The sequence below is a fragment of the Hevea brasiliensis genome, chromosome 18 (assembly GCF_030052815.1).
Source record: "Hevea brasiliensis isolate MT/VB/25A 57/8 chromosome 18, ASM3005281v1, whole genome shotgun sequence".
In the NCBI taxonomy this organism is placed as follows: domain Eukaryota; kingdom Viridiplantae; phylum Streptophyta; class Magnoliopsida; order Malpighiales; family Euphorbiaceae; genus Hevea; species Hevea brasiliensis.
In genome coordinates this window covers 14,238,942-14,263,188 of record NC_079510.1, presented here as the reverse complement: position 1 = coordinate 14,263,188, position 24,247 = coordinate 14,238,942, and the positions used below count along the sequence as shown (strand labels likewise).

General features: G+C 34.9%; 2 protein-coding genes across 2 annotated transcripts; one reads left to right on the top strand and one right to left on the bottom strand.

Moving 5' to 3' along the window:
• The first annotated feature begins 410 nt into the window (after nt 1-410).
• LOC110655177 (uncharacterized) lies at nt 411-15,864 on the top strand. Its single transcript, XM_058140502.1, has 3 exons — nt 411-545; nt 13,639-14,157; nt 15,346-15,864. Exons 1-3 carry the CDS (start codon nt 411-413, stop codon nt 15,403-15,405), a joined length of 714 nt encoding a protein of 237 aa, XP_057996485.1. The 3' UTR covers nt 15,406-15,864.
• A 3,019-nt stretch (nt 15,865-18,883) lies between these two features.
• LOC110655174 (disease resistance protein RPM1) lies at nt 18,884-22,278 on the bottom strand. The gene has a single exon (XM_021811376.2). The coding sequence runs from the start codon at nt 21,749-21,751 to the stop codon at nt 18,914-18,916; it is 2,838 nt and encodes a 945-aa protein (XP_021667068.2). The 5' UTR covers nt 21,752-22,278; the 3' UTR covers nt 18,884-18,913.
• Between the last annotated feature and the right edge of the window lie 1,969 nt (nt 22,279-24,247).

Genomic DNA, 24,247 nt, shown 5'->3' with positions numbered 1-24,247 from the left:
GCAAGTTGTGGGATTCAGACACAACAACTTCTCAGAGCTTATGTCTCAAGCACTTGAACTGGAGAGAATTGAATCAGAAGCAACCCCAGTAAAAGAAAAATCTGAGAGAGCTGAGAAATCAGAAAAAGATAAAGGGGAAAAGTCAATAGAGCCAAGTTCTGGTGCTACCTCTGGAAAGAGAAAGAAGTTTAGTGGACCCAGCAGGGGTCGAGGTGGAAGATTTGGTAGAGGCAGATTTTCGGGCGAGACCCCCTAGGTGCAGTCGGCGATCAGCGAGGGTTCACATTCTGCCCGCCCCTGTGAGACTTGTGGCAAGATTCATGGGGGGGAGTGTTATTGGGCCACTGGAGCCTGCTTTAACTGTGGAGGCAAGGGCCATATAGCTAAAGACTGTACTAGTGTTCCGAGATATGGTCCAGCTCCTACTCGCCGAGGATCTATTGCAGTCCTGCTCCCGAGGTTCAGATCATTTGGCGGAGGAAGAGGCAGAGGTAGAGGCACCGCTTGAGCGATCGAGCACAGATTGGTCAATCAAGGCTGAGGAAGTGCTTGACCCGAGTCTACACAATGAGACAGCGAGAAGAGGCTGAGACTTCCGATGTGGTAGCCGGTACATTCTCTATCTCTGGTCAAGATGTATTTGTGTTGTTTGATCCAGGTTCAACCCATTCATATGTTAGTGCTAGCATAGTTAGTTCACTTGCTGTTCCATGCGTGCAAATGGGTTTCGAAGTGCTAGTAACTAGTCCGTTAGGACAAGAGGTCCGAGTCAACAGAATCTATAGAGACTGTCCTTTGGTGATCCAAGGACATGTTTTCCTGTCAGACTTGATTGAAATGCCCTTCAGAGAGTATGATATCATCTTGGGCATGGATTGGTTAGCCAGGCATCACGCCATGATTGACTGTAGACTGAAGACAGTCACTTTTGGTCTCCCTTTGTTCGGTGATGTGGTAATACATGGGGAGAGGCATTTACTGACATCAAACATTATTTCAGCTGCACTAGCTAGAAGGATGATTAAAAAGGGGTGTGAAGCATACTTGGCACATGTGATAAGACACCCAAGTGGGGAGTCCAGCACTAAGGGACATCCCTACTGTATGTGACTTTCCGGATGTGTTTCCTGATGAATTGCCAGGATTACCTCCAGAAAGAGAGGTGCAGTTTGAGATTAATGTTATGCCTGGTGTGGACCCAATCTCCATAACGCCATATAGAATGGCACCTGCAGAATTGAAAGAGTTGAAAGTGCGATTGCAGAAGCTTGACAAGGGCTTCATCCGCCCTAGTGTGTCACCTTGGGAGCGCCGGTATTGTTTGTAAAGAAGAAGGATGGCACTCTCGGTTATGCATTGATTATCGGCGATTGAATAAGGTGACAATAAAGAATAGATATCCATTGCCCGCATTGATGACTTGTTTGATCGGTTGAGGGTGCGGTGTGTTCTCAAAATTGACACGAGATCGAGTTATTATCGGTGAAAGTACAAGAGCGAGTATTCTAAAGCGCCTTTAGAACCCGCTATGGCCATTATGAGTTCTTGGTCATGCCATTCGGGTTAACTAATGCTCATTTGCTTTTATGGATCGATGAACACTATCTTCAGACCATACCTCGACCAGTTTGTTGTGGTATTCATAGATGATATATTGGTCTATTCGAGGAATGCAGAAGAGCATGATAGACATCTGCGGATTGTACTGCAGACTTTGAGAGAGAAACAACTATATGCCAAATTGTCAAAGTGTGAATTTTGGCTGAAAGAAATATCTTTCTTGGGGCATGTAGTATCAGAAGAGGGCATCAAGGTTGATCCAAGTAAGATTGAAGCTGTCCTTAATTGGAGGCCACCCAGGAATGTCACAGAAATTCGCAGTTTTCTGGGTTTAGTTGGATACTACCGTAGATTTGTGAAGGGATTCTCCATGTTGGCATCTCCATTGACCAAGCTGCTTAGAAAAGATGTCAAATTTCAGTGGACGGATAAATGCCAACTGAGTTTTGATGAATTGAAGAAATGTTTGACTGAAGCTCCAGTCCTGACTTTACCTACCTCGGGTAAAGAATATACAGTTTACAGCGATGCTTCTCATAATGGGTTAGGTTGTGTGTTGATGCAAGATCGAAATGTCATTGCCTATGCATCACGCCAGCTGAAACCGCATGAGAGGAATTATCCGACACATGATTTGGAGCCCGCAGCTATTGTGTTTGCTCTTAAGATCTGGAGGCACTATTTGTATGGGGAAAAGTGTTACATCTAACAGATCATAAGAGTTTAAAGTATTTGGGCACCCAGAAAGAGTTGAATTTGAGACAGAGGAGATGGTTAGAGTTAATAAAAGACTATGATTGTCTGATAGACTATCAGCCAGGGAAAGTTAATGTTGTGGCTGATGCCTTAAGTCGCAAGACTATGGCAAGTCTACGGGTTACTCCTTTGTCTTTGGTACATGAGTTGAGATCATTACATGCCAGTTTAGAGATTAATGATGATGGGCAGATAGCAGTTGCATGGCATGTATAGCCAGTGTTGATTGATCAGATTAGAATGGCTACTCAGAATGATCAGAAGTATCAGAAGTTGATGGAAGAAGTCCGACAGGGCAAGAAACTAGAATTCTCAGTTAGAGATGATGGTCTACTGCTACACCAGGGCAGAATATGTATTCCTAATGATGTTGAATTAAGGAAGATCATTTTGAAGGAAGCACACGAGTCTCCTTTTGCCATGCACTCTGGTGGCACAAAAATGTATAGAGGGCTAAAGGAGCATTACTGGTGGATGGGTATGAAAAGAGATGTAGCAGAGTTTATTTCTAAATGCCTAACTTGTCAGCAAGTAAAGGCAGAGCATCAAGTACCCGCTGGGTTGTTACATCCACTACCAGTACCAGAATGGAAATGGGAGAGAATAATGATGGATTTTGTGATGGGACTTCCGAGGACACAGAAGAGTCATGATGCAGTTTGGGTCATTATTGACAGACTGATTAAATCTGCTCATTTTCTGTCAGTTCGGATGGACTACAGTTTAGAAAGATTGGCCAAGTTATACATCGATGAGATTGTGAGACTGCATGGAGTGCCAGTATCCATCGTGTCAGACAGAGATCCTAGGTTCACTTCTAGATTCTGGGGTAGTCTTCAGAGAGCCCTAGGAACTAGATTGAACTTCGATCGCATTCCACCCACGCAGACGGATGGCGACCCGAGAGGGTAATTCAGATCTTGGAGGACATGCTACGGGCTTGTGTGATTGAGTTTGAGGGTAGTTGGGATACACACTTGCCTTTGATTGAGTTTGCTTACAACAACAGCTACCAATCAAGCATTGGGATGCCTCCATATGAAGCTTTGTATGGCAGGAAATGTAGAACCCCATTGTGTTGGGATGATGTGGGTGAAAGAAAGATGATCGAACCCGAAATTGTTCAACACTGAAGAGAAAATCAGGGTGATCAGAGATCGACTTAAAGCTGCATTAGACCGTCAGAAGTCCTACATTGATCTGAAGAGAAGGGATATTGAGTATGCAGTGGGTGAGAAAGTTTTCCTCAAAGTTTCTCCTTGGAAGAGAATTATGAGATTCGGCAGAAAGGAGAAACTGAGTCCTCGTTTCATTGGGCCATATGAGGTTCTAGAGAGAGTGGGTCCTTTGGCATATCGGTTGGCACTACCTCCAGAGTTGGAGAAGATAAATAATGTCTTCCATGTGTCTATGTTGAGGAGGTATCGATCAGACCCATCTCATGTACTACCAGTAGAAGAAATAGAAGTGAATCCAGACCTCACATATGAAGAAGAACCCATAAAGATTCTGGCTTATGAGGTGAAGCCGCTATGAAACAAGCAGATACCGTTGGTAAAAGTGCTGTATAACCATCATTCGGGCCAAGAAGCTACTTGGGAACAAGAGGAGGACATGAGGAGACAACACCCACAGCTGTTCAGAGATTGATACCAGGTAAAAATTTCGAGACGAAATTTATTTAAGGGGGGGAGAATTGTAACACCCCCATTGCATAACCTGGTAGATTTCACTGTTCCGGTGACCGGTGTCGGTCCGGACAATTAAGGGGATTAGAACCATACTTAAGACAACTAGAGAAGCCATAAACACAAATAATTAGTAAAGGTCCAGTTAGTTAAGTATAAACAAGAAAAACAGAATAGAAGAAGTTAAACTAGCCGAGAGTCACAGCGATGGGTGATTTCCTCGGGAACGACTGCGAAGTCGTTTTAAACTCAAATTTCGAACCGTAAAATATGACGCTGCGGTCCTTAGGACCATTATAAACACAGTGGAAAAGAGAAAATCATGAAAAAGAACTGTTAAGCCAGTCAAATAATTAGGTCAGGGAGCCGGAAGAAATATGGAATTAATTGCAAACCGGGATGAACCGGCGAAGGGCAATTTGGTCAATTGACCAGAGAGCGACTCTGACCTAATCACAAATAAAATCGGAGAAAAGAAAATTTCGGAATTGAGAATTAAATTAAAGAACTAATAGAAAAATAAATAAAAAAAAAAGAAAGAAGAAGAAGATGGAAAAGTTAAAGGTGATGACATCATGCATTACCTCATGCATGATGTCATAAAGAAATTAATTAATTTATTTAGTAATTAGGATTTTTGGTCTTCTAAAAGGGATAAAGATTAAAGAAAAGAAAAGAAAAAAAATTTCTCCACTTAGTTGCCGCCCCACCTTCTTCATGAACCCTCCATGGGAACTTCTCCATTAAAGCTTGCACTCAAGCTTTAATTTCTCCACTTAGTCTATAACTCCCCTAAAAACCTCACTAGACCTTGCAATCTCAACTTAAGAACAAGAAAGAAAGAAGAAAGAAAGAGAACAATTGAAGATTTGGTGTTTAAGTTTAGGTTAGTATGTTAACTTGTCATTTTTCCATTTTAAATGCATATGTGATGGTTGAAATGAGCTTAGAATTAATGAAGTAAAATGAAAAAATGGGGGAAGGACCATTTTTGAATTTTCGGCCAGCCATGGATGTATGAGAGTGGATGTATTTTAAATGAATTAAAGGTGTTAGTAAACTTGCATGAGTATGGTAGTAAGATGGAAATGCATAAATGTGATTAATTGTAACAATTAAGTGAGATTAGGGTTTGGAGGCCTAGGGTTTTAAGGCAAATTTTGGAGAAATGCATAAATGATGACTTTGACCTATTGTGAAGTGAAAAATGGTCAATAATGACCAAAGGAGATGTGTGGGAATTATTAGAATGGAAGTCAAATTCGTAGGTTGAATGGTCATGCTGCTGGCAGCATGACCAAGCCAACTTTGAAGGACCAAAATGGAAATTTTATAAGTCCAAATGATATGCCACCAATTGGGGATGAAAATAGACATAAAATGACACAAATTTCATTTAGGAACCATGCCCAAAAAGTGACCAAAACTTAGTGAATAAATTGATCAAAGTTGTGTTCATTTGGTCATAACTCGAGCTAGGTAAGTCAAAATGACCTGAAATTTTACCAGTAATTAGATAAGATATAGATCTAAAACTTTCATGTAGAACACTAACCCAAATTATGCCATTAACCTAATCAAATTATTGAGCAAAGTTGAGTTACTGAACCTGCAAAACTGCAGATTTCCATTTGAACAGTAAAGTTCCAATGGCTATAACTCTCTCTAGAAAACTCCAATTTAGGCGATTCTTGAACCGATGGAAACCTAAGACATAGTAGAACATTTCGTATGAAGGAAATTAGATCAAATTATGGACTTAACTTGATCAAATTACTGAATGAAGTTGGATCAAAAATCTCCCATAACCAAAATTTCAGCATGAACAGTGCACGTGAACAGTAATTGTATTTTAGCTATAACTTGAGCTACAAAACTCCAATTGGGGTGATTCAAAAATGAGAATACACTTAAGACAATAAGGAACATTTTCTATGAAGGAAGGTTTGTCAAATTCCAACAGTAAAAGGACCAATGAAACAGTGCAACTTAGGACTCCAAAACCAAAAATTGGCAATTTTGCCTAAAAGACCTAAGCTTTGAGAAAATGACCAAAACCAACAAGTTTGGTGACCAAAATGTGGTATGTGGGTGAAGTTGGAGTTCCCATACCTATTAAGCCTTAGAAAGTCAATAATTTGACTTGAATAGTGTAGTGAATAGTAACCCGAAATACAAAATTTCGAGAACGTCGAATTTAACACGTTAGAGCTAGGTAAATGTGAAGCTAAGTTTATTTTAGATTTATTTTAAGTTCTAGTATTGAAACATTGTAAAATTACGTGTTTCAGTGGAAAAGAATACCGGGACAGAACCCGAGGAGTCGAGTCAAGGCCAATAGGCGACTCGTTTGAGGTTTGTGCACAACGTATACTTTTTAATAATCATCTTTTGCATACTGTTTTGAATAATGTGAAATATTGGATTATGGCATTCTTATGATGTTTGATCTAAATTGTTGAAATTTATTATGTATATTTGAAATGACAATGTTTAGCAAATTGTTAAGATAAGTTTTGAAACCACAGTATCATGACCATATATTTGAACACCTCACTAGCACGACTAGTGGGGGTAATTAGTTTCGAATTTTGATTCCTTCTCTGGAGAAGTGTTGAGGTGTGCCAGTAGAAGAGGATGTGAATGGATATCCATATATTTGATGTGATTTCTCTTTAGCCTCTGGCTATTGAGATTCTATTTGTTTCGAATGGCGTGATCTAACTGTGGGTTTTATGAAATGTGTTTTGATACTTCGAAATGAACCTGATTTGCATTAAAACCTCATAATTCATGTTTTTTGTTTAATGCTCATGTTTAGTCAAATTTTTGAATAAATGTGATTATGTTATGCATAAAGATTATTTTAGTATGTTGTGCACCACTGAGTCCTAGTACTCAGCGACAGTTTCTATTGCTGTCGCTGATACAGAGACTAGAGGAGCAGCAGACTGAGCTACTGAGGTGTGAAGAGCTATCAGCTTGAAGTCTTCGGGTATAATTTATACCCTAACTGTAAATACTTCTTTTGATGTATATATTGCACATAAATGTATGGATATGTAAAAATGGGTCTTGAGCAGTTTGTATAAAAGTTGTATAAAGTTGTAATATATATTGTAGTTTAAAATTCTCTTAATGTAAATTTTGTAATGATGTATCTAAATTGTTTTGTTTCTAATGAAATATGAATGGATCTATTTTATTTAATTTGAATGAAATGGATTGCTAGTATTTTGATGATCATTGGATAGTGGATTTGAAATTTGAAAGTTGATAAATGTGTTGAGAAATTGATTGGGATTGAGTATGAAATTGAAGCAGTTGTTGAGAAAAATTTTTAGAAGTGCTTTTTACAGGTATTTGAAGAACTGGTTTCTCAAAATACAGACAGAACTCTGTCAAAATTTTTATAAAATTTGTGGAAAAATAAAATGGACCAAAATTTCCAACTAGCCTTCCACTTAAGTACATGTTTTAAATACTTATTAGGAATACTCACCACTTACCAAAAGTAAGAAATTTATTTTAAAATCCCTTGTAGGGTGCTTAATGACTTATCGGTAGGTGAAGTTCGGTAGTTCATTAAGTATTCTACGGGATCATGTTATGCCTTACAGAGGGGTAAGGTGTGACAGATTACAAGACTGAAAAATTAATATTACAAAACTATACAGGTAAATGAAATCTCAAATTTACGTTACAATAATTTGCATTTAATTACATACCAAAATATTTTACAAGAGTTTTTATACAACTGCTTAAATAATTTACATACATATTATTATATGCATACATCAAACCTATGTACATGGGTATACCTATGATATGCCTGGAACTGATCTGAATGTGTGTTTAAGGAAGCTTACTCAACTGCTCTATGCTCTTTTCACCTGCGAAAGCATGCAAAGCTATCGCTGAGTGATGAATTCAGTGGTGCTCAACTATAATTTAAAACATAGTACAATATACATTGACAAAATTATAACAGTTAATTTAAAAGTCTCGAAATTCAATAAAATTCCAAAAGTCAAAATCTTCGTTGCTAATAATATAAATCATTGGTTAAAATGACTTTGAGCGAGAAATTCAATTTATCAAATCACAACTAAACATTTAAGGTAATTCCAGCAATTTATGGAAGTAAAGATTGATTCCAATAAAATCAATTATGCATAAATCTCATTTGAAATCGAAATTCTTTACTATTCAAAAACCATTCTTTATTTCACTAACTATACAAGACTAATCCGCAAGGGCCATCTTCAGGGTGATTCTAACTCCCTATGGTCGGGGAGGTCGAATCATCGTGCACAGTACATATCATAATAATGAAACTTCCGAAAGGACCATGAAAAACTTAGATCTAACCTCTAATAAGAGAAGAATCTAAGCCTGTGCACGTACCATGGTAATCAAAACAAAGCTAACTCCATTGTCTCCTCAACAAATGAGAGAGACGGGTAATAACCTAGTCAAGCATCTATAGTGAGATATAAAACAATATCATAAATCTCTTTGTCCTTTTTGTGAGCATAAATCACAACAGAATTCGATTCAAAGTCAATTCCAATATCCAATAATTTTTATGCTCATCACAATTCAAAACATAAATTTGTATTTTTCCATGCAAAGTGCCCATCACAATTCAAAATATATTCTATCACAATTTTCCAAAACATAATTTATTCAATACACAACAATGCTTAATATTTGTTGAAATACCATTTCACAAAGCTAAATTCATACATACTATAACAATTTTAATAATCATTGAATTAATCCAATACTTGATAAATATAATACATAAAGAAAATAACGTCATTTAATCATATGAAATATTCAGAACAAAATCAATTAAAAACTAGTTGTGCACAAACCTTTGATGAGTCAACTCTTGGCCTTGACTCAGTGGGTCTTTTCCCTTTCCAGTGTCTTTCCTAACTGAAACACACAATTTAAAGTGTTTCAGTACTCATTTAAATTGTTTCTAATAATAAGGTTCAATAATTAAATTTTATTAATACTATTCCTTTCATTAGTCAACCTATAATGTTGACTTTTAATGCACACTAGGTGAATTAGTTTTAATGTCACTAATATGTTCCATTTTTCATTCCTCACATGTTGACATATGTTGCCAATTTCATTTCAAAGCTTATTGCATTTTATTGTAATTATTCAGATTTCATGGCCAATGTTTACTGTCTATTGGACCAAGCTACAGTGTAAATTTAACAGATTTCTCTTTATTAAATTGTTTCTTCTTTAATTTCATTTTTGAATCACTCCATTTGGAGTTGTATAACTTAAGTTATGGTTATTTAACCATAACTAGGTCAAAGTTAAATTTTGACTTCCTTATTAGGAATTTTCGGTTCTGACTTTACTAATTTATTTGGACTATTTGTAATCACATTGAGGTCTAGCATTCTTCATAAGTATTGTTGCCCTATGTCTTAAGGTCAATCAAAAATTTTACTTATAATTTGTCAAGTCTTATAGAATTATTTATAGCCAAATTGTTGACTTGGACTCAAAGGTCTTATATTGGCATGGTCCTTAATTGGATTAATGGCTTTGACCTTAAACTTTGACCTTATACATTTATAATTTGAGGAAGTTATCTAAAACAAAGTTTTAGATCTCTTTCTTAGCTTTCCAGATTGGTATGGCTCATTACATTAGGAGATTTCTTGTGGGAGATATGCCTATTTGAATTTTCTGGACTTAATGGTCAATTGTACCAATTCTAGATTTTATACATCAACTTGATCAAATTAATTGACCTATTTCTCTTGGTTTCTGGGTTTTGGTCCAATTACCAATTTTGTAGGTGTATGTCTTATATGAATTTTTGGCACTGATTTCAGGTCATTTGGAGTTTTTTGGTCCAAGTTATGGTCATTTTACTAATGCTGGTCAAGTTGCACTTATTTGACAATTCTGGGTCACTTTTAGGTCAAAGTCAATTCGGCCAGTTTTTGTAACCCAATTTTGGCAATCATTTTGACTTGGTAACTGGCATTTATGGGCTTGGTGGTCTTCACCAAAGTTGTAGCCCTATGTCTAAGCTTTCCAACGGTATAAATTTCAGGTCATTTGGACCAGTTTTGAGTGAGTTATGATCATTTTAATAACTACTGTTCATATGGTCAATTTCTGGGTTCTCAAAGTTTCAATTCCGGGTTAGGTCATTCTTTTAGATCACTTCTAGGCAGAATTTGAGCAATACTTCTACATGAAAGTTGGCCTATTTTATGTCTAGTTTCACCTCTAATTGGCCTCATACCAATTGGAGTCACAACTTTACACTTATAACCTAATTTATACACTGCCAATAATCACAACCTGCATAAGAGAATTTACACTCCCAATTTGGCAATCCTCCTCCTTCCAATACTTCAATATTCATTCTTGGCACTTCTATATTTATTCAACACAGTTCTAGTAATGTAAATTGGTCAGAATACTCAAGATTTCAAGGCACACAATACTTCATTAATATTCAACATGTAAGCCAACCCAAATTCAATATACATACTCACCAAATTGTCACATACACTTCCATAACAAATACACACATACTGCCCCCAATTCAACTCTAACATATTTCATGAATAATTTTCATCAATTCAAATACAAATTCAAGGGTTTACAAGCTACCAACCATGGCAGTTTACTAAGGTATTCAATTCCCTTTTTAAACTCCTAATTTCAAGCACTAACATATATATACATGGGCATTAACTTGCTACACTTCAATTTGAGTTAATCAACCTTAATTCCCATCTATTTGAGGTAAGAAACAAACTCAAGTAAACCAAGTTTCATGGCTGCCGAAATCATGGTGTAGCAAAACTCAAACATTTCCTCACAATTTCTTAACCATTTAACTTGTCTTAAGCTTAACACAACTTTTACTTAAGAAATTTTAAGAAACTAGCACTTACCTTGTTATGGAGCTTGATCAAACCTCAATTATTCCTCTTCAAATTACCATCAATCTCTTCCTTGTGATGTAGTGATCAACTTTAATTAAGACAAGTAAAAAAATTCAGCTTGAAAATGGGTGGAGTGTGACATGCATTTGGGCGGCCATGGGAGCTTTCTTTGGGAGGGTTTCAGCTGGTGTGATTTCTGAAGGTTGAAGATGAAGTTTAGCTGTCCATTTAGCTTATATAGTGGTCCTAAATCTACCTTAGTGGAGCACTTACATGCTTTTAACGTTTAATTATTCTAACTTTCTAAATTTTCATTTTTATGCCTCAAACTTCCATCATTTATATTATGTACCACAATTTTAATTTTCATGACATTTTCAAAATTTAGTACCATTTATTTTTAATGGACATTTAGGTCAAAAGCCAACTCTAGGTGTCAATTGACCAAAATGCCCCTCTTCGGGTTATATTTTCGATTTTTCGGTAACACTGATTTTTGTCGATTTCTTGGTTTTTCATTTTTCTTTGTGCTAATTCATTAATTTTTCTTTGACATTTCTAATATCAATTACACCTCTATAGGCCTTTAATTATGTCTCGAATTTTAATTCCGAGGGTTCTCCGCAGTCCTGGGATCGGCTATTGCCTGCGCCGTAACTTCCCGGTGCGGTCACCCATCGCTTCGGTGCCGGCTCATTTAACCTAGTTTCATTTCCTCTCTTTTATTTTTCCTTAATTTTTTTCTTGTATTTTCTTTTATTTATTTCATCATTTTATGCCTGTTTATTATCACTGAAGTGTAGTTCCAGACATCCTGACTTGTCCGGACCGACATTAGATCACTGGAATAGTCGAATGTACGGACTACATAAAGTGAGGGCATTACACTATCAAAGGATGATGGTTGAGTTTGGAACCCCAAAGAATAAGATTTGGGTTGGGAGAAGCCTACTTCCTAATTCCAAGGTGGCAATAGGGTCAATTTCCATTGGCTTACTAATAAAGATAGAATACCATACATGAAGTAAGGTTAGGGAGAACAATAGTAAGAATACACATTATGGCATCCTAAACTAGCAAGTGAAATGGGAACAATAGATGCCATAGGGGACTTAATATATAAGAAAGGCTGGATATAAGTCTCAACAATGCACAATGACTTTTCCATTATAGTTCATCACCTCTAGGACATTGGCTCTGACCATCGTCCCCTGCTTATCACTTTGAATCTATCTATCCACAAAGCTAAGAAGTTCTTTTGGTATGATAGTCACTGTTCAGATATTCAAGAAGTTGAGGAAGTAGTAGATGCAGCGTGGGGATCAAGCATTATAGTTTCCAGCATTAAGGCATTTTCTCCATGAATGTGGGTTGTACTCAATAGATCCATCATCTCATGAGAAATTATCACATATTTTTACAATACATATAATGAAAGAATATTAGATAATATAGTTTATTTGAAATTATTATTTAAACATTCATAAAATATATATATATATATATATATATATATATATATATATATATATATATATATATAATCTTAAATATATTAAATAAAAATAATTGAATTAAATTTAATATATTTAATTTTAATTTAATTTCAATTGCTTTAAAACTATTTAACTATTATTATTTTTATTGAAATAACTTTATTTGTAATAAAGCGTAATTCACTATCCCAATAACATTGTTGTGATTACCTTATGCCTTTGGGTTTCTCATTTCCGGTGTATTTATTTTTTATTTTTTATTTTATTACTAAAAATATAGACTTTCTTTTTAATTTTTAAATGATATGTCTTGAAATCTTGTGCCATATTACCTTTTTTTTTTCAATTAGTTTAATCTTATGAACTATAATGAATGCTTAATTCCTTTTCAATTTTTTTATTTAGTTTTATTTTATTAATTGAATTTTTAAATTTCTATTTATTCATTTTAATTTTTTAAACTATTTAGGTGTTTATATATGAATTCAAATTATTATTTACTAATTTATTTTTGTTGTTAATTATATTTTAATTGTTTTTGGATTTTTCAATTATTTAGTTATTAATTTTACATAAATTATTATTATCTCTATTAAACAAAATTTAAGCTGCCTTTATTTTGTGATAAAACGAATTTTACTTTATACACTAACATTATATTAATGAAATATCATATTTTCATTCTATTACAAGAGAAGTATAATAACAAAAAAATAATTGATCCATTTTAATAATATTTTTTACATTTTTTTATTATTTTTTTTTATAAAAACTACTTAAAAATAATAAGATTTTAATTGATATTTTCATTCTTTTATAATAATAATAATAATAATAATAATAATAATAATATTATTATTATTATTATTATTATTATTATTATTGTTATTATTATATAAAAAATATCTATAGATATTTTTATAATACAATTTAGAGTGGTTAATCTTTTGTAATTAGATTATGTATTTAAATAATTTTTATTACCAAATTATATTGAATAATAAATATTATATATAATGTAATGAATGATTAAAATTCTATTTAATTGAATTGATTGAATGTTTTTAATCATCATTAATATGTTATAGTTTCGTTTATGATTTGTAGGCATAACATAATTGAATTTGTTTTTACTGTAAATATTTTTTTATTTGTTAATCATATTAATATATAATAAAAATAAAATAAAATAAGTCACGCAGCATCACACGTCCTGTAGCTTGTTCGTCCATACTTCTCGCATATAGCCCAAAACGTCACTGTTTAGCACAAGCCATTCATTCCTATCCTCCATTCACTGTGAACCTAACCCAAATACAGCTTACATCTCACCGTCTCTCTCTCTCTCTCTCTCCCTCTCAGTCCCCTCGCCCTCTCTCAGTCCCCTCGCCATCTCCTTTTATCAACTCTACCTTCATCGACAGTGTTCTGACTGACTTGTCAGGTCCGGACTCCGAACGCCGAGCACTGATAAGATCCAGAAGATCTCTTCTGAGCTTAGTTCCTCTGGAAAGATGGAGAGCAAGAACGTATTTTACTGGTTTCAAAACCATAAAGCTAGTGAAGGGCGCAAGCGGCAGAGAAGAAAATCTTTCGTCTTCTCTAAGATGTAAGGCCATAGCTTTCTTTAATGAAGAAAACTCTGAAATTGAAATGTTGTGGAGAGAAATTGAACTATCGTTGGCATCAGATTTTTTTCTTGAAGAGAATGAGGTTTGATTTGTTAAATTTCATTAGTATTTCGTTCTTTTATATCTCGGGTTCAATTTCCCTGTTTAACTCAATCTGGTTTGCTAATTCACACATTACCATGCATGTCTGCTAACTGACCATTGCCATACCAAATGTAGACATTAAAATTTACAACCAGCTCTGACATTGACATTAAGCAATAAATTCTGTTAAGAGTCCATTCAGCCCCTTAAATCATAAATTTTCTGTTTTTGGTTCAATTTTCTGATAAGCAGCAATTTGATATATCATTTGTAACCATGTTGTGACTGTAAACATTTGTAGTTTTGTATTCATCTGTATTTATTTCTATAATAAATACATTTACTACTTGGTGCATTAAACTATATAATATGTCAATTCCTGAATGCTAGAAAAGGTACAATATAAGTTTATTTTAATTAAAATTTAAATAGGTTAAGTTTTTTTTGTGGCTTCTCTTTTGCTCTTCCTTTTTTTTTACTTTCATTTTCTTGCATATTCTTTTTTCCAACATTATATAAAAGCCGGTATTCTAGACACATTGATTTCCCTTGTGTGTAGGCTTCTGTTTTAATAGGGGTGAGCAATCAGTAGGTTCATTTCTAAACTGAATTGAAATCAAAAAGCTAAAAAATAAAATTCATGTAAAATGCTAACTAAACTAAATTGAGAGAAGAACCGAATAGAATGGAGCCGAATCAAATCAATTCTGTCTGGATCAATTCAAAACCGTTGGTTTTGTATAATGCTCACACTCTGCAATTCTCAATTAAATTTACTTCCTTCATGGATGCTACTTTGGGTGCTAATTGATCTTTGACTGGCAAACTATTATGTGGGGTAGAGACATCCTTCAAAAGGGGCACTAGATGGGGAATTGATGATGGTAAATCTGTGCTATGTAAGCATGAGTGTTGGATTCCAAAATCTTTCCCTTCATAAACACAAATTAAATTCCCTATTAACCCTTTAATCAATTGGGTTTCGGATTTGATGCACCCTACACAATGCTCTTGGAATGTTCAAGCTCTGAAGAAGAATTTCCAACCTAATGAATTGGCAAATATCCTCTCTATCCCTATTGCCTTATTTAAAGGGGAAGATCAATTAATTTGGCATTACAATAGGAATCATAATTACAATGTCAAATCAGGATATCAAGTTGCTCATACTTCTCATTCTTTACAGCCTACAGGTTCCACATCAGACCCAACTAATCAAGCTCTCCTAACTACTGATTCCTTTTGAAGAAAATTGTGGAACATTAATCTTCCTAACGATCTCTCTATTTTTTTTATGGAAGTTAGTCCAAGGAGACTTCCTTGTGGGGATTTATTACATCGCAAGATTCTAGAGATCAGTCAGGAGTGTAAAGCTTGTGGAGCCATTGCAACTCTTTCTCATCTATTCTTCCAATGTCCTAAATCAGCGGCAGTTTGGTTACACTCTCCTTGGCGGGTACATTCTCTTTTGTTGCATAATACCAATCTCTCATCTTTGTGGATGGAACTTTATGATGCGATCCAGCAACATGAGTATCATAATTATCGAGTTTAACTACTTGTGTATTTGTTGTGGTACATTTGGAAGAGTCGCAATGCTTTGTTTTTTGAAAATGTGGATTGGCCTTTTCAAGAGGTTATATCCAAGACTACCAATGCTTTTCAAGAATTTCTTGATTGTAATAAGCAAACAGGTTTTCCTCCATCTTTGGCTTCTCCTTGACCTTGATACATGCCTTGGCTGAATCCTTCAAGGAGAACACAATCTGATTCGGCCATGGAGGATGGATCGTCCACTGAACCAAGCTCAAGCATAACAAATCATTCACAAACAACTCAACTTCCAATAAAATAGACAACCCTTTGAATGAAGAAAACTTTCATTAACATTAGAAAATAGAAAGGATAGGTTACAATATGTCAATGACACTTGAAACACAAAAGCAACTTGTGCTGGAGTTTCTCAAATATAAGCCTAAGATATTACAAGTGACAAACTTGTAATAAATCTAAGTTCTAGGTGGAACTTAGCAAATAACATAATCTCACTTAAGAGTATTTGAGCTTAAGCTCTTACAAACTCTCTCTAATGGAGTTCCAAAAGACAAAATCTGATCTGAAAAATGACAAAATGAAGATGGTGTTTATATAGCTGTTTGGCCAAGCATGGCAAATGCCTAATGGTCCATGCTTGGCTGGTTAATACATAACATCTTTCCTTAAATGTTTGAATGACTTAATTATAAAAGGAAGGCCTCCAAAATCAGATTTCTTGCCCCAATGTCTGTCATTTCTTCTCCCAAAGTCTGCCATTGTCTTGTAGCCAGATTTGGAGCTTTAGCTTTTACTAAAAATGCAAAAAGTTGGACAAAGACATTCCCCACTCATCACTTGTACAATGGACAATAACTTGAACCAAAGTGGTAAGTGAGCATGCCAATACATTATCCACATATGCTGCCACCTAATCCAAGTTGCCACATCACCATCCACATGGCATGCCATGTGGCATGCTAAGTCAGCAAGCTTCCAAATAGCTTCCCCCCAATTTGGTCAAGGTAGGATCTCCTTGAATATGTAGTTGCAATATTGCGAAGCACTCCAATTGACTCCCCGTAGTGTTGGTCGATTGTGTTAGGGCTTCCTGCTCAATGATTAGTGCACACAAAGCTTTGGCTCTTGACCTTGTTATGGCTCCTTTGAATTGTGGTACTTCAAGATCCAACATGATATCCTCATCAGACCTAGTGCTTGGATTCCTTCTCATTCATCTATGCTGAAAATCAATTTTGATGCTGCTGTTCATACTCAACAGCAAAGGGGAGCAGTTGCAACTATTTCCCGTAATTCTGCTGGTTATCCGGTTGGTTGGTATTGCAAACGGATTCATGGCATATCTGATTCGTTAGCTTTGAAATTATGAGCTTGTCGGGAAGCTGTTTTAATAGTAGCAAATTGAGCCTTTCAATCCATATGCATTGAAGGTGATGTGCAAGGGAGTGGTCCCTAGAGATCTTTTTGGGATATTTTCTGATGTTTCTAGATTTGCAAGTCAAATTAATGTTATTAATTTCAATTATGTCCCTAAATCTTGTAATAGAGCGGTGAATATTCTTGCTCAAAAAATGCTCCATGATGATTGTTTTGCCTTTCATACTTTGGAGCAAAGCAACCTTGTATTATTTGCTTTATCTCAATGAATTTTATATCTTGCTAGTTGCAAAAAAATAATAACAATAATAATAATAAAAAAATAAAGATGCTGTTTACCATTCTCCCAAATTCCTAGCACCCATTTATCGACTCATCATTCAATTAATAAATTTAATCAAAATATCCCATGGCAACAAATTCAATAAATTACAGATTTTAGGAAAATATTAAAAAAAAAATCTCAAAATTTCAACAAAATTCCAACAGAGAGAGACCTTGAACAGAGTCTGAGATTGAAGGCTTGAAGGTTGAAGCTACGGTAGTGAGGCACCCCGTGGTTGAAGGTTGAAGCTACGGTGGAGAGGCTCACAGCAGGGACTGATGACGATGGCACAATCAACATAGAAGTTGGGATTGGCTGGAAAACTGCCTCACACGGCGGTAAGGCACACATTGGAGACGAGGTTCAAGGTAGTGTGATAGTGACTAGAAAACTAAGTCTAAGATTGAAAATGTCATGCATTGAAGATCTCAGGCCATGGATCTCTAACTCTATGAGGAATCAACATGCATTCCATTTGAAGATGAAGGTAAGGGATTTGAAGATGATGAACAGAAAATATAACTAGATGAGGACAGCACAGGGATAGGCTAAGATTTGTACATAGAAAAGCGACGCAATATTGCATGTTCCGTGGTTTGGTTTGCGGAATCAGAAATTATTGACTTAGCTAGAATACTTAAGAAAAGGGTTTTTACTTATTTAGGAGATATGAAACCATAAAATACCCTTATAGGAAAGTTCATTTGAACTCTAGATTTTAGTATGTGCATGGTATTAGCTGCATAAGAACAGCCGTAAATGCACAGGTGTTTGTACATAGATGTTCTGTGGTGCTGACCATTGCTATAACATTTCTCTCTGGATTAATTCGGAATTTTGATAGGCTACGACAAAATTCACATTTTGTATGTGTTGCATGGAGCCAATTCTTCACTAATGCAGATTATTTGTGCATCGATCAATCTCAGAAGCATTCAATAGAATTTAGGCAGGAGTTGTTAGTTACTGTTATCCAAGTTGCATTGAATATTACTAAGCAATCATAGAACTAAATTCCTCTTTGTTGTTCTCTTTTCTTCCTCTCTCTCAATCATCCGTTTTCTTCTCCTGTATTTTCTTCCAATTTCCCTTTTCCTCTCAGCTGCCAAATATAATACAAGTTTTCCGCTGTATTGGAGTTTGCTCTGGTTGCTGTGATTTTTGTTATGTCTTTGATTTTTCTTCTTTAGAGGGAAATAAAAAATAAAAAGGGGTCATTCATTCTAGCTTGATTGAATTTAGTTGCGTATAACAATGTATTCTACTACTGCATGTCATATTTGATGAAGTTCATGTCTTTAGTATGTTGTCATTGGAGACTACTAGACATACTGTTTGGGCTACCATAGTCCTATTTATACAACACCAAACATCATTTTCTTGATCATCTATAATGAAGCTTAGCATTAAAACACTAGCTATTTACAATCATATAAATTTACCAATCTTATTTACAAATTTTATCCACAGATAATGAAACCAACATGCAAGAAAAATGCTATTTCCAGCGAGTATAAAGCTCCTGGTTCCTTGTGACAGGACTTGGCCTGTAAGCATCATTGAAACTTTCCAAAGAATAGACTTCCCATCCCCCATCTCTCCAGTAGGTAGAATACACTTCTGGGATGTGTGCAACTCTCCAATAATCTCCCTCTTTTTCATCAGAATGAAGTGTCTTGATTAATTCATGAGGCATATCAAAGAATTCAAGCACTTTGAGCTTTGTCAGATATTCAATGCCCAAGGGTACCTTATGCAAAAACTTACAGCGCTGAATGCACAACTTCTCCACTATGGGCATTGATCCTGCCTCCACTTGTATGCATTTTAGTTCATCGAATTTATCAATGCCTAAGAGCTTCAGCTTCTTAAACCCACCAGCCTTGAAACACAGTGTGTCTCCTTCATACATTTGGAGTAATTCAAGATGTACAAGATTTGGAAGAATTTGAAGAGATTCAAGTGGATCATCCTGCAAGCGGCTCCATTTCAAATGCAGTCTAACCAGGCTTGCAAGATTAGGTATCCAGTGTGGTAGTGTCTCTAAACGTCCTGTCAAGTAAAGCCGCTGAAGTAATTGTGGAGGAGAAAATAGGTGCTGAAGATCAAGTATCTCGTCTTCCACAGAAAGTAGGGATAATGCACGAAGGTTGCTGAGATTTTCAATAGATGAGCACAGAGTCTTCCCGTCTTCCTTTCTCAACTTTACTACACCTAACCTTCTCAGTTGGGTTAGCTTCCTGAGTTCCTTCATTATATTGCCATTTCCTAGGTTTGCTTCTATTAAGCATAGCTTCTGCAGTGACCGCAAAACACCTATTTTTTCCAGAGCCTTGAATCCATGCTTGGAGTGGAAATGTGCATAAGACTCGTACTCATAACGATACACAAGAAGATGGCGAAGTTTTCGTAGCTTCAGGATCTCCACAGGCAATTCAGTGACATGGGCGTGTTTCAGATCTAAGGTCTCTAGGTGTTGAAGCTTCCCTATATAGGATGGAATTGTAGCTACCTTTGTACTTTTCAAGCTTAGATACTTTAGGTAGTATAGGTTGATAACCTGAATTGGGAACTTGTTTAGATTTGAACCTTGCAAATCTAACACATTAAGCAACCTAAAGCCACTGGGAAACAGGCCAGTTATGGGTGACTTCTCTGCTATGCCAAACATGAATAATGAACGTAACTGAGAAACACACCTGTTCTGTTGCACATTTTGTAATGTGTTGTGAATTGATAGACGCCGAAGTCTATCTGGCCATGTAACGTTATGTTCCTTGGCTATAACTGCAAAATTTTGCTCTCTTGACTTTGAGATGACAATCTCTCGTAGAAGATCATGAGTTTGACATGTTTTGATCCGTCCATCGCTGGTTGTTTCTGCTACTTGTAGCAGGCTTCTATTTAAGAGTTCATTGAGATAGTCCCCTGCAACATCTTCTAATTCTTTTCCATATTTTGCTTCCACAAATCCTTCTGCAACCCACAATCTAATGAGTCTCATATGCTCAATTGGATGATCCTCAGGAAAGATGCTCAAGTATAAGAAACAAGACTTGAGATAGTATGGCAGATCATTGAAACTGAGTGAAAGTACCTTCTTTAAATTCTTAAGTTTATCATTGCCTTCAATTTCAGCACCAAGGCTATGTCGAACCATTTCCCATTCATCTATCCTTCGCATGTCTTTGGTAGCAAGAATTCCACTAACTGCCACAATTGCAAGGGGAAGTCCCTCACATTTTCTGAGTATGCTTTTGCAAATATCCTCCAAATGATGAGGACATAAGTTCCCTTGGAATGTCTTCCTGCAGAAAAGAGTCCAAGACTCTTCTGGAGGCAATGGCTCCAAGTAATAGACCTTACCTTCATATTCTATGCGTGAGGTGAAGGCAAGATCAGCATTGCGTGTAGTGAGAATGACTCGGCTGCCACAGTTGTTGGTGGGCAAGGCATATTTGACGGCATCCCACTCATTTATATGCCATACATCATCCAAAACAATTAGGTACCTTCTGTTCTGAAGCAGCTCCTTAATTATTGTTTTCAGCTGATTGCTGTTCATGTTGTCTGCTTCTCTGGGAACTGGCTTCCTATCTGCACTGAAGAGTTGTTGAACAATGTCTTTAAGGAGTTCTTCCATCTTGTAAGATCTAGACACTGTTATCCAGGCATGCATGCTGAAATGTTTCTTTACTTCTGAATCATCATAGACTTGTTTCGCCAAGGTGGTTTTCCCCAATCCTCCCATCCCTGCAAGTGAAACTACTTCACGCCCTGTACCTTCATTAACCAGCCAACCAACCAGCTTCTTTGTGGGCTTATCAATGCCCACTAGATCAGTTCTGTCTAGAAGAAGGGCATCCCCTCTCTGGTCTTGCCATTCGTTGCCTGCACAGGTGGAGTTTGCACCTTGTCCGGCTACACAGAACTTCTGGTGGAGTATTCGATGTCCAGCAGAAATATTTTTGATTCTTGATTTGATCTCTCGTATTTCTGATGCTATTCGATAATGAGCCTTCATGTTCTTAATGCAACAAGACATCTTATGTAGAAAACCAAAGAGCCCATTGCCATGATCATGTGTTTGTAGAATTCTGTACTCATCTAAAACGTCTTCAGTGTCATGAGCAACATCTCTGATTTGTTTAACCCACACTTTTACTTCCTCATCACTCTCTTCCAGTGAATCTGCAACCTTTAGGAAGGCTCTTATCCGCTCCAACTCTGCTCTCACGAACACTATATCTTCTCGACCCCCGCTCAAGAGCTGTACTTCATTTTCGAAAAGGGGAACAAATTTTTCAAGCAGAATAGTTACTGCGCCCTCTGCCATTGTTCTTTTGCAGAGCTTTCTGCTTCACAGGTAACCCCTTCTAAGTTGTGGGATGGATTTGTTTATACATCTCTTTAGTCGTTGTCCCTCATTTATATATAAGGTGCCATATGTCATGGTTGATGTTGCAGGTTGATATTCCGCTAAACTTTAGTTTTTGATCCTTTGCTTGGGCTAGAAAACTACTAGGAAATTCCAGCACCAGCAAACTAATTAACTGAAACATCATTCATGTCTTAATCTGATCCTACTAAGATAATGTTTGGTACAAAATTAAAAAATTAAGAGTTGTCCACCGAAAAATTAAAAAAATAAAAGTTAAATGTTACTCCATAAATTTTAAAGGAATAATTATTAAGGGTAAAAAATAATTAATAATGTAACAAGAGTTTGGTAAAAAACTTAAATAAAGTAAAATGATGTTACTCAATTTCCATTTATTAAGCTTTGTTAACTATCCCTCAAGATTTTAATGTCAAAGAGATTAGTTTGATTTATAAGTTGGTCAAACATATCTATTAAGTATATTGGTGTTTAATTTGGCTTACAAATTAATATATATATAATAAAATTATTAAAATTTTAAAATATAAATTATACAAAATATATATATTATGTAAATTATTAACTAAAATATATAAAATTGAACAGCTTCAGAAATTATTTGGATGATAATAATCAGCAAATTCAATAAAAAAAAAAAAATAAAAAAAAAAACCATACAAGTTTCAAATACAAAAGACCCAAACTGAAGAAAATGCTCCGAAGAAACCCAATCAACATGCCAAAGATTGAATAAGAAAATAGTTTCTTTGAAAAAATCTGCCGTTTGTGGAGTAAGATTTTCTGCAAGTTTTTTTTACTTTATTAGTGGTTCTGGAACCACTAATTGGTGATATTGGAGTTGTTAATTTGAATATCAAATTCAAGTCAATTATAGAAAAAGAATAGTGGGAAAATTTTCCTTTTACATTAGCAAGGTGGAATTTCAGTGACCTGTGCGCGTGAGACACACAAATATAGAAATTGAAAAGCCATTGCTCCTTGGCATAATTGAAAAGCCGAACTGTCCAAAAAAAAAAAAAAAAAGACAATAGTGATTAATTCATTGGCAAAATCAATGAGTAGAGACTAACTAAATTTTCAAATGAAAGATTCTATAATTTTTTTTTTTTTTACATTAAGATATCTTTAATATCTGTTTTATAGTTTATAAAAAATTAATTTTTTTAGAGTTTATAATAGTTTGTTCTAACAATACACTTTTAAAAATTAAACTAAAATTTTTTTAGAAGCACGGCACCCAACATTGTTGGTTATAGTTAATTTGTTTTTAATAAAGTAAAACATATCATCATTAAATTAATTAATCTGGTTGCACGCATATGTATTTTTATTGTTTTATAAATAATTTTCTAAAAAATTTTAATTTTAAAATATAATTATTTTATCTTATTTTATTTATTAATATAATTATAATTAAAAAATTTAATAATAATTAAAATTTATTATTATATTAAAATTTCATTAAAAATTATAATTATTTTAAATCATAGAATAACTATATTAATGCTAATATTAAAAATTAATAAAAGTATGTGAGTTTCAATCTTCACGATGCAAATTTAATATTTTGCTTCAGTTTGTAGAGTTCAAAGTGTTTTTTTGCATTTTAAATCAAATTTATTATTACATTTTGCAGTGCTTTCTGCTTACAGGTAACACTTTTAAGTTGTGGATGGATTTGTTTATATATGTCTTTTAGCCATTGTCCTTTATTTATAATATGATGCCAGAATGTCATGGCTGATGTTTGCAGCTTGATATTCTGCAAAATCTAGTTTTTGATCCTTTACTTGGGCTAGAAGGAAATTGGAATTTCCAGCATAGACTGAACTTTTTTCTTCTACTTTGGTTAATTTAATATCTGGCAACAAAACAAAGCTAGATTGATAAGTAAAGAGAGGTTATGAGAAGGAATTCAAAAATGATGGCATCAGCTATCCTGCTGTTTGTTACTTAGTCAAGGTTAGGATTTAATGCCCAAAAAAAGACTTGTAAAGTTGTCCTTTTTGATGGAGTTTTGGAAATTTCCATATATATATATTGTGTACACACTAATTAACTGAAACATCATTTGTGTCTTAATCTCATCCCACTATGAACCAAAAGTAATATATATTGCGTACCCTTTTCCTGGAAACAACTACAACTGATTTATCAGTTGCTTCAATAGCCATGTATATAATATTTTACAAACTTGATGATCTATATATATATATGTATATATATATATATATAAGCAATTACAATTCAACAAGGTTAAAATATAGGATAAAATTCATTCTACTCTTTTTTTTTTTTTTTTTTTTTTTTTTTTTTTTTTTTTTTAAAGTAGGGATTGGGGAGGGGGAACTCAAACTTGACTCTGCATTAGGTTAGTGATACACATTTAACCAGTAGAGTAGAACTTGATTTCTTCCTAAAGTGGTATTT

What these genes read in the sequence shown, in the direction of transcription:
- LOC110655177 (XM_058140502.1), top strand. Translation starts at nt 411, where the DNA reads ATGGTCCAGCTCCTACTCGCCGAGGATCTATTGCAGTCCTGCTCCCGA. An exon ending in GGTCAATCAAGGCTGAGGAA is followed by an intron (nt 546 to 13,638) that starts GTGCTTGACCCG and finishes AAATAAAATAAG; the next exon opens with TCACGCAGCATCACACGTCC. An exon ending in TTTTTCTTGAAGAGAATGAG is followed by an intron (nt 14,158 to 15,345) that starts GTTTGATTTGTT and finishes CATTCTTTACAG; the next exon opens with CCTACAGGTTCCACATCAGA.
- LOC110655174 (XM_021811376.2), bottom strand. Translation starts at nt 21,751, where the DNA reads ATGGCAGAGGGCGCAGTAACTATTCTGCTTGAAAAATTTGTTCCCCTT.